Source organism: Furipterus horrens, unplaced genomic scaffold, assembly GCF_987537825.1.
Source record: "Furipterus horrens unplaced genomic scaffold, mFurHor1.1.pri manual_scaffold_1, whole genome shotgun sequence".
Lineage (NCBI taxonomy): Eukaryota > Metazoa > Chordata > Mammalia > Chiroptera > Furipteridae > Furipterus > Furipterus horrens.
The window spans coordinates 213,276,411-213,290,517 of record NW_028327171.1 but is presented as its reverse complement, the minus strand read 5'-3'; the positions used below and the strand labels follow the sequence as shown (position 1 = coordinate 213,290,517).

Below are 14,107 nucleotides of genomic sequence, written 5' to 3'. Positions count from 1 at the left end.
CCTGGTCCTGAGGGCAGAGTGCGATGAATCAGGGGTGGGGTATATGAGGGGGGACTGCCCCAAAAAACTGAAATGATCTTCTGGCAGGTAGGCCCCTTACAGTACAGGCTTCCCCCACTAGGTGAGTGTTCTAGGAACCCATCTGTATCAGTGTACCAGCTGATGTTGTTGTGAGAGGCTGTGTTTGGCTTCAGAGAATTATTATTTTTTTGAAGACTCTTTCAATGTGTTTGCCCATTTCATGATGGGTGATATATGAGTGCATCTGTTCACACCCCGCTGAGTGTTCAGCAGTTTTTGACCAAAAACGGCATGACTCCTGTGTCCCATCCTCCCTACTCACCTGATCTTGCCCTAAGAGATGTTTTTTTGTTTCCCTGGATGAAAAAGTCCTCAGAGGGAAACATTTTGCCCATGCGGAAGATGTGAAATAAAAATGGCAGAAGCACTAAAAGGCATCAAAATTGACAAATCCAAAAACTTTTGAGAGTGGAAAAAAATCTCAATAGGTGTATTGCATCAAATGGGGAGTACTTTGATGAAATTTTAAAATGTAAGAAAAAATACACACTTTCAAAAAAAATTATATTTAGAGAAACAGGAAGGGAGGGCGAAAGAGGAGAGAAACATTCATGTGCAAGCGATACATTGATCGGTTGTCTCTCTCGTGCTCCCAACTGGGGACTCAGCTCACAACCCAGGCATGTGCCCTGCCTGGGAATCGAACTGGTGACCTTTCAGTTTGCAAGCTGGTGCTTAGTCCACTGAGCCACATGAGCCAAGACTACATACACGATATTTTATAAATAAATTTCGCATTTCTTTTTGGGTGGGGGGGATCCTCGCTTGTAGAGCTTAGGAGGCTTGAGGCACGTCCTTGATTTTTTAATATATTGTTTCAGTGTTGGTCAGTACCAAGTCCTCATCAATCAGCTACATCGTCTTCTGTAGGCACACCTCATATATGTATTTTATTCAAGAGCAGGTGTTCCTCAGCTGACTGGAGAACTGAACATCCAGCATTTGCTGCAATAGGCATTTCTGGAAGGGTTCTGTGGTTTTAGTCCTTTGATGGGCAAGCACTAGGTACATCCCCCCAGGTCGTGTCTGGTGGGGCCTCTCTGAGGAGCCCCCTGGCTGCCCAGATTGTGTTGAATGGATGCAATGTGGGGGAGAGAGTAACAGGGGGACCCTGAGAGAGGGGCAGGTGGACTGTACCCAGGAAGGAGGCCTGCTTGGTGTCTAGCATTCCCCGGCTGGGCCCGCTTCATGCGCATGCAACCTGGGCAGTGGCTAGAGCCCCATGACTGGTTTGATTCTTAGTTGTCATATTCTTGACATTCTTAATATATTTTGAACTAGGGAGCTCGCATTTTCATTTCGCACTGGGCCTCACAAATTATGCAGCTGGTTCTGCTCATCAGCTCCGGTTCCTGGGCCTAGGGCTGGATCCCCAGGGATCGTCTAGGAGAGACCAGGGAGCCTGGGTGAGAGGTGGGCCCAGGTGCATCCTTGAACAGGGTCTGCCTGTGAAACAGGGGTCATGGGGCCTGCTGCTCCCGGAGGGGTGGAGGCTTTTCCCGACTGTGAATCAGGCTACGGAGGGAGCTTCACTGCCAGGGGAAAGGCAGCTCGAGGCTCGTTCAGAGAGGCCACATGCCTCCTGCCCTCAGAGCCCTTGCTCAGCTGTCAGACTGTTGGCAAGAGATGCCGGGGTTTACAGGGTTGGGGCGGATGCTTCCCTTGTGCAGCACAGACAGAGCAGCCCCTGGCTTCTGGGCAGGCAGCTGGTCTGGATGTCAACATTGGGCCCATTCTCTGAGGCCTGGGGCCAGGTCTCGGTGCCCCTGGGTCCAGCCTGGCCTGGCCTCTCGTGCTGGGGGGAAGTAGTGGCAGCCTCGGGAGACAAGGGGTTGTGAGAGGCTCGATTGTGCTCTGTTGCTACAGGTGCCATTAGGAGGAAGGAGAACCCGCTACACGGCCTTGAGGCCTGAGGGGCCCCCAGATGGGCTGGGCCAGCTCTTAGGCCCCAACCTAGGTCATCGCTTTGTCTTTGCATGGCTGGTGGTCTTTCTGCTCCTGCTGCATCTTGTCCCTCAGCTCTTTCCATTCTGGGTTTGAACCTTATCCTCTCTTCTGTGACTGATGCCGCCTGCCTCAATTTACCCATGTGCTCGTCACTTCTACTTTCTTGCAGTTTGCCTTCAGTGAGTAGGGCTGGGGCCTGTTTCCTATATTGTCCCTCGGTCCTTTTTATTTTTTGCCTTGGTCATTTCGAACAAGGAGCCTCCCGTTTTATTTTTGCATTGTGGCCCCCAAGTTACGGAGGGCAAGGGCACGCAGAACAGGTCCGGAGGCGCTAAAGGTCAGAACCCGAAAGCGGGTCTGAGCGCCGGAGTGGTGGGGCAGCTCTGAAAGGGTAGCCACGGTCCCCTGGGGAGGCCGGGCTGAGCGCCTACTGTGTGCCAGGGAGGGGGCGGGGCGGGCTGCTGCAAACAGAAGCCCCTTTCTTCAAGGCGTTTACTCAGGACAGAGTTTATAAGTAGGACAAAGCCTGGCCATCCAGGGGCCTCCCCAGCGGAATCGGGGAGAAAACCAGGGCGGCCGCGAGCGGAGGAGGGGCGTCCTTCGGGCGGGCGCAGACCCCGCCCAGCCCCGCCCGGGTCGCTGGCCTCCGGGGACTGAAAGGGCCTCTGTGTTCCGTCCCCTGCCTGCCCGCGGGCCAGGAGCGCATTTCCTCAGCTGCGCCAGACCCCGGAGGCTCCGCAGCCCCTCTGGGGACAAGACACAAATAGTTCCCGGCGCAGCTGCCCGGCCAGTTACCTTGGGAACCAAACTCAATCGCCTGACGTCACCCGGCCGTTGCGTAGCAACCGGCACAGACTCTCCCTCTGGCTCTCCCCGCCCCCGCGCTGAAGTCGCAGACTTGGGAGACCGTGGGGCGGGGCCGCGTCCTTGGCCCTTGCCGGAGCTGCCCCCCGGATCCCGGAGGGGGACCGGCCCTAGCGGAGGAAAGGGCGCCGCCTGGCCTCGGGCCGGTCGGCGAGGGCCCCGTGGTGGCCCCGGTGCGGCCCGCCGCCAGCCGGGATCTCTCTCCGGAGAGAGGCCTTTGTTCGCTGTCGCCCTTCTGACTGCCCAGTTTTCTGTCCCAGTCTAGTTTCTCACCAGGCCCTAACCTGGGCTCCTGCTCTGGTAGCAAGGAGCAGGTGGCAGTACGGGGCCTTTTCATTCCCCTCCTCCCCAGTCGCCTAGGAGATCTGTCGCGCTTGGCCACCTGCTCTGGAGGTGGAGACGCTGGGCCCGCTTATGCCACTGCTCCCGTTCCAGAGCCTTCTCCACTCCTGTGCCTTCCCCTGGCGTGTGTGCGGTGACGTCCACCTCCCTGCCCCTGGCTGCGGCCTTGGGAGCCAGCAGGGGTCCCTGGAGTGGGGGAGTGGGGAAGTGGGGAGAGAGGGGCCTGCCTGACCACCTCCCAGGGGAGTTTCTGGTCTGGGCCTTGTTCTTGGGCTGCGCCATCCCCTGCCCACCTCTGCCCTCACCCGTGCAGATTATGACCTAATGAATCCCAAATCCAGGCCGGAGATAAGGCCCAGACGTGCATACAGGGGCCAGCAGCAAGCTGCCGTCTTGCCCTGTCCTGCCCTGCCCTGCCCTGCCCCGACTTCCCCAACTGTGACCGGGGTGATGATAATAGCAACCACCTCCTCTTGCTTAGAGGACCTTGCTTGTCTTGTTCGAGTTCAAAGCAGTGGAGGCCCTCTGTGGGGTGTGATTTTCCTTACCAAAAACTGTTTTGACAAGTGCCAATAAAATACAGGGGGTTAGAAACAAAGCCAGGTGTTTTAGGTGAATCCTATTTCCTCATTAGTTGATACTTAAAATTCAGAGATGCAGAGGAATTTTTTAATCCATGGAGTTGGGGGAGTACACTTAAGAATGCCTCAGATCTTTCTAAAGCACGTGGTTAAAGAGAAATGATCCAGACTGGGCCAACCAGATCCTTCTTGGCATTTATCAGGCTGGAGCAGGGAAACAGGTTTTTCTTCTTAGTCCTGGAAGTGTGAACCTCTGGGCCTGGAGCCTCCAGGAGCCATGTTCTCTGCAGGGAGCAGAAGTCTGGAGGAGAGCGCTGAACAAACTCAAAGAGGGTCTGGAAGCTTTGGCTAGAAATAAGTGATATTTATTCAAATGTCTGAGGGTTTGCAAACCAGAAACACAACTAGGCAATACCCAGAGTGTTCCAAAGCAGAAAGGAGGCTGAGGGCTCTTATGTAAGAAGTACGTTCTGGAGAAGAATCAGTCCTGCATTCTCAGCCTCTGAGCTGGTCAGAGATGATAATCCTGTCGGTGACCTATGGCCTCTGGTCTGCATGCTGGGTGTCAGGTGGTCAGGATACGTGCACATCCTTCCCCAGCCCTTCGGAGGGTAAGCAGGGTTATCTGGAGTTCTGATGTGTATCCAGGCACTGACGCAGGACTGGAAAGTTCAAGAATTTAAGATCCCAGACTAGTTAAAGCAAGAGCAGAATCAGTTCCTCAGGCCTCAACCTACTTGATTTTAGTAATTTAGCGACTTGACTATGGTGACTCCATTATATTTCTTCACTCTGTTTCTCAAGAGGCAGGATTGCCATGGGGGACAGAGGACACAAGCAATGGAGAGAGAGTTCTTACAGCTTGGAGTCCCTGGCATCAGGCGTCTCCAGAGCCAGGTCCTCCCTCGCCCTGCTCTGCCCGGCCCATCAATCCCTTGGTGCCTAAGTAAGCTACTTCGTGTTGGGTTCCTGTCACTTCCAATTTAAAGACTCCTGACCAATACACAATGCAGAACACCCCAAGGATGGGGAAAAAAACCTGACATTTGTCACATGTCTGCTGTTAAATGCAGTTTCTTTCTTTCTTTAAAGATTTTATTTATTTATTTTTAGAGAGATGGAAGGGAAGGGGAAAGAGAGGGAGAGAAACATCAATGTGTGGTTGCCTCTCACACGCCACCAACTGGGGACCCGGCCCACAACCCAGGCCTGTGCCCTGACTGGGAATCAAACCAGCGACCTTTTGGTTCGCAGGCCGACACTCAATCCACTGAGCCACACCAACCAGGGCCGCACCAAACAGGGCTGTTTGTTTCTCTTTAATATGCACTATTGATCACAGCATTCCTGTGACGGAAATGGAAGACCATTTTATAGATGAGGAGAGTGAGGTTTGGAGACAGTAAGGTCCTCCTCTGAGACCACAGTGCCCCCTTGAGGAGGACTCTGTAGGGCTGGCCAGTGGAGGTTGAATGGATACTGCCCATCCAGAGACCCCTCTGCCAAGCCCTACCCTCCAAGGCCTCTGCCATGGCCGGCCCCTTCCTGGAGGCCGCTGAACCTGCTGTGGTCTGAGCCTGCAGCACTGTCGTGCAAACCTTGCTGTGATGTAGGACTCTGGCAGCAACTCCACTTGGGGGTCTGTGCCCTTCTGCCCTCCTGGCCTTGATCCTCAGAGCTTCCGAGGGGCACATTTCCAACCTGAGTCAGTCAGCTCAACGGTGGTATCTCAGGGTATGTGACGTAAGAAATATATATTGTTCTCTGCCCCCTGGCTTCCTGGCACAGTTTCTAAAGCCCTTGGAATTTCCTGTGTGGTGGGAATGACTCTAGGAAGGTGGGGGCTGCTCGCCAGAGGAAGCAACCTTGAGAGGAGAGCGTTGGAACTTTCAGCCCCACCCCCACCTCTGGGGAGGGGAGTCTGGAGATCGAGTTAATCACCAGTGGCCAATGCTTTATTTAGTCAGTCACGCCTGTATCGTGGAACTTCCACAACAGCCCTAAACAACAGGTTCAGGTTGCTTTTGGGTTGTTGAATGCATCCACATGCCAGGAAGGTGTGGCGCCCCAGCTCCAGGGAGACAGAGACACTTGCGCTCTGGGCCCTTCTGGACCTCGCCCTATGTACTTTTTCATCTGGCCGCTCTTTTCCTTTAAAAAGATTTTATTTATTTATTTTTAGAGAGAGGAGGAAGGAGGGAGAGAAGAACATCAGTGTGTGGTTTCCTCTTGCACGCCCCCGACTGGGGACCTGGCCAGCAACCCAGGCATGTGCTCGGACTAGGAATCGAACCGGCAACCCTTTGGTTCACAGGCTGGTGCTCAATCCACTGAGCCACACCAGCCAGGGCTGGTTGCTAATTTATAGTCTTTATAATACTGTTTATAAGGCTCTGGTGATAAAGAGTAAAGTGTTTTCCTGAATTCTGTGAGCTGTGATAGCAAATTATCCAAATTGAGGAGGGAGTTGTAGGAACCCCTGATTTTGTAGCTAAGTCGAACAGAAGCGTGGGTCACCTGGGACCCACTACACATGGTTTGCATCTTTGATGATGCAGTCTTGTGGATTTAACCTGTAGGATCTCTACTAACCCGAGGTGGTTAGTGTCAGAATTAACTTGTGGGACATCCAAGTGGGATCCACAGAGAATTGAAGGATTTCTTGGTGTGGAAAACCCACAGATTTGGTGTTGGAAGCGTTGTGAGTGGAAAAAATTTTTATTTAACTCACTTCTTGCACAAGATAAACCACAAATCCGGAAGGGTTCAGGCAGGCAACCTTCTCTCCAGCAGAGGGCGCGCCCGCCACTGGTAGGGACTCAAAGCTCAAGATCCAGGAGGCCTAGGAAACAGGGCTGCCTCCCAGCCCAGGGAGGGTCCGGGTTTTCATTTAAATATTTAAACACGTACTTAAGACCTTAGTTTACCTTTACACTTTATCACATTCCCTGGGGACTGCCCTATCTATGGTTGCTTTCTGTAGGAGACACTTTCCTGGATAGAATCTGTGCCTCAACCAGCCAAACCTATGAACTTGACCGCAGTCATGTGGTGACTTTAACCAATTAGCCAAATGGCCATAGACTAAACAAGGATATTGTCCTTACCAAACAAGTACAAACACTGACAAAGATTAATTTTATTTTTTTACCCTACTCAAAGTGGCCTCAAATTTCTAACTTCTCTTACAATAAAAGATATATTTTTAAACAAAATCTTTCAACTTTTAACATTGTTTGAGTGTGTGGGTCCCGCTCCCCAAACATACACATCTCCTATGGGGAAAATAGCAGTCTCTGGTCACCGGTTGGTTTTTCTTGAATACAGGCTCTGAGCCGAAAGAAAGCTGGGGTCTGCGGCGGGGGAGGGCCATGCAGACCCCACATCACCCCTGTCACCCCCTCAGGAGCTCTGGAGCTGGGATTGTTCCAAGCTGACCCAGTCACTGAGGAGACAAGGCACGGGATCGGATCACCCAGGGGAGCATGACCTTGGGCCAGGTGGCTCTTTGAAGGGGCTGGCACTGAAGACTGTCCACTTATCATGCTCACAGCAGCTGGGGGAACAAGTCCTTCCCTGAAGGGGGCCGTCCACCCTGGGGTGGAGGCCACAGTCCATCTGCCAGGACTTGTTGGTGCCCTTCCCTGAGCCAAGTGTCTGCCGGGCTCAGATGCTTGGCCGCTGTGCCCGCCCTGCTGGCTCCTGGCCTGGCCTAAATGATTCTTTAAGCAGATCCTCTGCTCACTGGCCAATCTCTCGGGGGCAGAACACACGCCCAGAAAGATGCTTGTCTCTCCTGGAGAAATACAGGAGGTTGTCGGGCGGTAACCCTAGCATACACAGGAGAAGCAGTGAGGAGTGCCAGCTCTGCTGGGGGTGCCTTTGTAACTTTGTCCTGCCTCAGGTCGCAACACCAAAGAGCGAGGGTTCCAGGGCTTTAGAAACTGTGCCAGGAAGCCAGGGGGCAGAGACCAATATATATTTCTTATGTCACATACCCTGAGATGCCACCATTGAGCTGACTGACTCAGGTTGGAAATGTGCCCCTCGGAAGCTCTGAGGATCAAGGCCAGGAGGGCAGAAGGGCACAGACCCCCAAGTGGAGTTGCTGCCAGAGTCCTACATCACAGCAAGGTTTGCACGACAGTGCTGCAGGCTCAGACCACAGCAGGTTCAGCGGCCTCCAGGAAGGGGCCGGCCATGGCAGAGGCCTTGGAGGGTAGGGCTTGGCAGAGGGGTCTCTGGATGGGCAGTATCCATTCAACCTCCACTGGCCAGCCCTACAGAGTCCTCCTCAAGGGGGCACTGTGGTCTCAGAGGAGGACCTTACTGACCCCACACCCCAATACAGCCACCCTGTTATTCTGACTGCTCATTGATTTCCCCCTTACACTCCACCTTCTGTACCTGCTCACTGCCTCTCCTCAGCAGTGCTCCCTTGCTCAGCTTTTTTAAATTTTATTTATTTATTTTTAGAGAGAGGGGAAGGGAGGGAGAAAGAGAAGGAGAGAAACATCCAGGTGCAAGAGATACGTTGACTGGTTGCCTCTCATACACCCCCGGCTGAAGACCCGGCCCACAACCCAGGCATGTGCCTTGACCGGGAATCAAACCAGTGACCTTCCGGTTTGCAGGCCAGCACTCAATCCACTGTGCCACACCAGCCAGGGCCCCCTTTCAGTTTTCACCCATTCGCTATGGTGACCCACATGGCAGTGATGGGTGGATCACTCTTGCTTGCTGACTGCTCCTGTGTCCTATAAACTCTCCCTCTTGCCTGGGGATGGGGCCTTTCCCCAAGTACCTGTTTTTTGGGCTATCTTTACTTGCTCAGGCCACCTTTTCCAGAACTGGGGTGCGCCCACTTCCCTCCGTGTTGGACTCCTCAGCCCTGAGTGTGCAGCCCCGACCTTCTCCCCAGGTTCACTGGCACCTGCATGCCTGGGGGCCCCACCTGCACAGAAGATGCCTTGCCAGGTGGATTTGCCAACACTACTGTTTATCCTGCAGCAAAGAGGGGGGCTGGGAGCAGGCAGGAGGGTCTGGCACTGGCATATGGCTGCAGAGAATCCTTCTGCCACTATCATCATGATGACCACTCACACTTAGCACTCACCTGTGCGCCAGGCACTGCTCTGAGCACTTACTTGACTCATTAACTCACTTAATCCTGACAACAGCCCAGTGTAGTGGGTGCTGTTATCATCATTTTATAGGTGAGGGAACTGAGGCACAGAGGGATAAAGGTAACGCAGCTAGTAGGCGGCAGAGCCAGGATTCAAGGCTCTTTACAACTCTGCCAGCTTTAATGCACTTCCTGGGGGGAATCCCCTGATGTGGGCTGACCCTGGCCCTGGAGGTGGCGTGAGGCCCAGGCCAGGTGACCTGGTATCCCATTCCCATGGCCACAGCGATTGGTTCAGACCTGCTGGTACCCACCCCCAGGACTCTCCTGCTAGAGCCAGTGGGAACCAGGGCCTCTGTCTTTCCAGGACGATGGCTGAGCCAGCCCAGGTGGGAGTGGGGGTGGGGGTGGGCGTACAGCTGGAAAGACAGAAGCCTGAGGACAAGGCTGAGCCCTAGGTCCAGCCACACGCGGCAACTGTGCTAGTCAGTAACCCTTCACCTCATCAGGGTTGGTTTCTGTCCCTTCTGATCTTTAGTTCACCTTTAAAGTTTCAGTCTCTAGCAGTAGTTGGCACATAGTGGCACTTACCTGGTTCACAAAAGATATTTGTTGACAGCATTTGGGGTCCACCCTGGCAACTTTATCACCCCTTCTCTGCTCCAGGCTCAGACCAAAGGGACCTCCCTTGCCCACCCAGCACCCAGCCCATCTGCCTCAGCTTTCATTCATTAAAAAGTAAGATTTTATAAAAATTTACTTTATTTGAGAGAGAGGGGAAGGGAGGGAGAAAGAGAGGGAGGGAAACAGTCACGTGTGAGACATACATCAATTGGTTGCCTCTTGCACGCCCCCAACTGGGGACCTGGCCAGCAACCTAGGCAGGTGCCCTGACAGGGAATTGAACCCATGACCTTTCAGTTCACAAGCCTACACTCAATCCACTGAGCCACAGCAGCCAGGGCTCAGCTTTCATTCTTATGGCCTCTGTCAGGGGATCCCATCTCTCCTCTCATTTTAGGTCTGACTAAGTCACTTCTCTGGGAGGGAGGGGGGCTGATCACTGGGATCTGAACTGACAATCACCACGTGGAAACAGTTTGAGGCTCACCTACTGGAAGTAGTGGTTGCTCCAGGAAAGAGGCAGACACACCTGATTCATTTCTGCATTCCCCCACCCCCACCCCCCGGGGGCCTGACATCAGCTTTCCTCATATGAGCCATCGCAGGGCAGGGGTGGCAAATGTGTGCCTCTGGGGCCAGGCAGGGTGACATCACTCACTGATGTAGGCCAGGTAGGTCTCCCTTAAAGCCAGCAACTCAGCTGCCAGTTGCTCTGAAGTAATAAGGCCCCTGGGTTTTTCAAGAGAAGCAGAAATTCATAGGCTTATATAAATTTGGGGGTTCAAAATATTTTTATCTTATTGATTTTTAGAGAGAGGAAGGATGTGGGAGAGAGAGAGAGAGAAATATTGATTTGCTGTTCCACTTACTGATGCATCCATTGGTGCGTTCCTGTGTGTGCCCTGGCTGGAGACTGAACCCCCAACCTTGGTGTGTCGGGAGGACACTTTAACAAACTGGCCTAGGCCAATTCTCTGGGTTTTTTAAAATGTTAGCAATTACGTTACAATTTGAGAGACACTGTGTAGGGCAAACAGATCTGCCAGGGGGCTGGCTGGTGTCAGCCAAGGGCGCCATCTGGAGATGCTGCTGGAAGTGAGGAATGGCTGGCTCCACGGCCTGGGCTGCTGCAGGACGGGGTGTGGGGTGCGACCTGCGTAAGGCACCTGGCCGGGGGCAGGAGTGAGGCCGAGGTCCCGCGGGAGCTCCACTGACCAAGTCACGTGACCACTATGACACTGGATCCAGCCAGAGGGTAGGTTGGTGGATTTCCAAAGCAGGCGGCTGCCTTTCCAAGGTGGACAGAGTCCCAGACAAGAGTGAAAACCACCTAAAGAGACCTGGGTCTGGGGTGACCCCGTTGTCCTGGTTTGCCTGGTTTTAAGTCTGAAAGTCCCACATCCCAGGGGCCCTCTGAGTCCCAGGCAAACAGGGATGGTAGGTCACGCTACCTACATCGCTGTTCCCACCTTGTCCCTGGCTTGCTGGGGGACAATAGTAGTGCCTGTTGAAATGTGCAAGCTCATTAAGTGCCAGACACCACGTGTTAGGACCCGCAAGGTTTCCCTTTTGTCTCATAGCATCTTCATGGTGTGGCTTTGTTATCCATTCTACAGAGGAGAGGCGGAGGTTCAGAGGTTCGGAGGGTGAAGTGATAGGGCCAGCAGTGGCCCTGGGGTTTGAACCCACATTGGCCCGGCTCCGTGCCCTCAGCCCCCTCAGAGAGCCCCAGCAGGCGGCCTGAGCCTGCTAGACGTGGAGGCCTGCGGAGGGGTCGGGTCTCACTCCCTCAGGAATACACTTGCCCGGTTGGAGGTCCAGCCAGGATCAATGTTTGCAGATCTGAGACTCCTACCCTGCCCCGCACCTCTGCCCAGACTCTGTTTCTGCACTTTGGCCCCCGCCCCTGAATGGGACCACCGGAGAAGCCCTCAGGGGACCTTCTGTTTCCAGGACACCCCAGGCCTCTCCTGTTCCTCTACTCTGTGCCCAGTGCACGAACAAGGACTAAGGCTGGCGCTTAGAAAATAAACGCTGCTGGTGATTTACTGCCTGGTCGGGGGAGAACCGTGCAGAGCAGGTGTGGGCGAGGAGCAGGGCACGAGGGTCCCAGGGCCCGGGAGGCTGCTGAGCCAGTCCCTTGGGGGCTCACTGTGCAGGGTCTAGTCTCAGTTGGGGCCAGAGTGGCGTGGGGTGAGGTGGCTGGTCAGGTAACGCCTGGCTGAGCCAATGCCCTCTACTGTCCTCTGCTCCATCCTCTCCAGCATGTGGGTGACAGAGCACAGGACCGAGCCTGTCGCTGCCACCAGCGCAGAGGAGAAGGCCGAGTGGGCGTTCTGCAGGAGGCTGGAGAGGGCGGGCAGGCCGGGTCCCGGGCTGCGCAGCAGGTCGGTCACGGAGCTGTGTCCGGACACCAGGAGACTCATGGCCATGGCCATGCCCATGGTGGCCTCAGACCAGAGCAGGATGTCTGCTCGGGAGCTGGTGGACCCCTCGTCCCTGCCCGGCAAGCTGGTCATGGGGCGCATGTAAGGGTTCTCTTCACTGGCCCCGTACAGGCTGGAGTCCTGGGGCCTTCTCCCTGGGGCCACTGTGGGGGTGCCAGGCAATGTCGGGGCACTGCCACCTGGGGAGGGAGCCACTGGCAGAGCCTGCAGGCCTCCTGAGTGGTCTTCTGAATTCCCCTCGGTCACTACGTGGCACTCAGCTGACGGCAAAGCTTCAGTGTCAGCGTTCAAGGCCTCCAGCCCTGCAGGTTTCTCGACAGCTCCAACGGTGCCGGTGGCCCACGGGTCAGGCCGGCTGTCTGCGTCTGCGGTGCGCACAGTGGGCCTGTGTTGGGGGAACTGCACCTCAGAGCGAGGGGCAGACGGATCTGAGTCTCCCCTCCTGCCTGGGTCAGGTGCCATTCGTGTCATCTCTCCCTTAACCAGGGAGTCGCTTTGGGAAATCCAAGGGCTCTGTGTTGTCCTCCAATCTTGCGCTGGCCTGACCCACACTGGGTTCTGGAGGCTCATGGATGGTCTCAGGGCATCTGGGGCCAGGCGGGCCAGCTGGACCATGGCCCCCTTGGGCTCCTGTCCGGCAGCAGCTTCATCTTCAAGCTTGTCCTTACCCCCAGATGCCGACGTGGTCGCGGAGGTGGCTGGCTTGACGGAGGCCTGATCTACATCCCGCTGTGCAGCTGACACTGCAGTGCTAGCCGCTGGGACAGCTGCTGAGAGGGACACCTGACTTTGGGACCCCACTGCTGGTCCCTCTGAAGACCTGCTGTCGCCATGTGTGGGGGTGCTGGCCTCTCCCGAGGGCACGGTGCTCATCCAGGCCCTCTGTTACCTGTGCTCATTGAGGGAGTAGTGCTGGCCCCGCTGGGCTGGGCTGTCCAGGTGATGAGGTCACAGGGGGCTGCGGGCATCTGGCGATGTCACAGGCACCTGCAGAGCAAGGGTCCTGAGCCTCTGGAGTGGCTGCTTTAGGGGGCCCAGTCCGGGGACTGTGTGTAGCCAAGCCTGCAGGCACGGAGAAAAGGAAGGCAGTGTGAACGCAGGTGCAGGTGCCGCAAGGAGCCGCGCTGGCTGGGCCTCTGAGGAAAGAGAATAGGATGCAGCTGCTGATTTATAATAAACGTTATAGGGCACTGACCACTCCCAGCAGCCCCGTGCCCACACCAGTGATTCAGACCCTGATTTGGCCAGCCCTTCTGCAGTCAGTCTCCCAGCAGCGGTGAGTAGGAATAAGCGAGGGCTAAGGGCCTGCGCAGCTCTAGCCCTGAGCGTCTTTGGCTGGGGGTGCTATACATGAGTGCTTTTATCCCCCGCCCCCCAATTCATATTCCCTGCCCCCCAATTCATATCCCCCGCCCTCAAATTCATATCCCCGCCCTCAAATTCATATCCCCGCCCCCAAATTCATATCCCCGCCCCAAATTCCTATGTGGGAAGCTGTCCCCAATGTAATGGTATTTGCAGGTGGGGCCTGTGGGAGGTGATTAGGTCATGAGGGTGGAGCCCTGGCGAATGGGATCAGTGCCCTCATAAGAGAGACCACACGGAGCTCTCTAGCCTCCTCCTCCGTGTGCAGCGACAGAGAGAAGACACCTGTCTATGAACAGTCACCAAACCTGCAGCCCGAATAGAGTAAGACAGGGATTAAGCCTTGTGGTTCAGGATAAATAATCCCCATCTTCTCCCGGCTCAGCTGGGCTGGGAGCGCAGGAAAGAACAAAGGTTTGCACACCCCCGAGAAAGCCAGGCGTCCGGGGAGTCTTAGCGTGCTGCTGCTGTGGACTGTCCTGCTTTGGACAGGCTGCCTGCTGCCAGGGGCTCATGGGTGATTTGCCCTTCCACGGGTCGTTCTCCCAGGTAAGCCCAGGGTTCCTTTGGAGGGGACAGCTGCCTGCGGTGTCTCCCAAGTCATTTCCCAGACCTCACTCAGCAGAAATCCATACCCTGCCCCATGGGTCATATTCCTGTAGTTGCTGCAGTGAGTGACTTATCAGCTTTGCCCCCACCAGGGAGAGTCCTGCAGGGCAACAGCCCCTTTG

The 14,107-nt window shown here is 55.2% G+C and overlaps 1 protein-coding gene across 1 annotated transcript; it reads right to left on the bottom strand.

The window, feature by feature from the left end:
- Positions 1-11,732: 11,732 nt before the first annotated feature.
- On the bottom strand, positions 11,733-12,884 carry TEX44 (testis expressed 44). The gene has a single exon (XM_090288488.1). The coding sequence runs from the start codon at positions 12,882-12,884 to the stop codon at positions 11,733-11,735; it is 1,152 nt and encodes a 383-aa protein (XP_090144614.1).
- Positions 12,885-14,107: the final 1,223 nt, after the last annotated feature.

What these genes read in the sequence shown, in the direction of transcription:
- TEX44 (XM_090288488.1), bottom strand. Translation starts at nt 12,884, where the DNA reads ATGAGCACCGTGCCCTCGGGAGAGGCCAGCACCCCCACACATGGCGAC.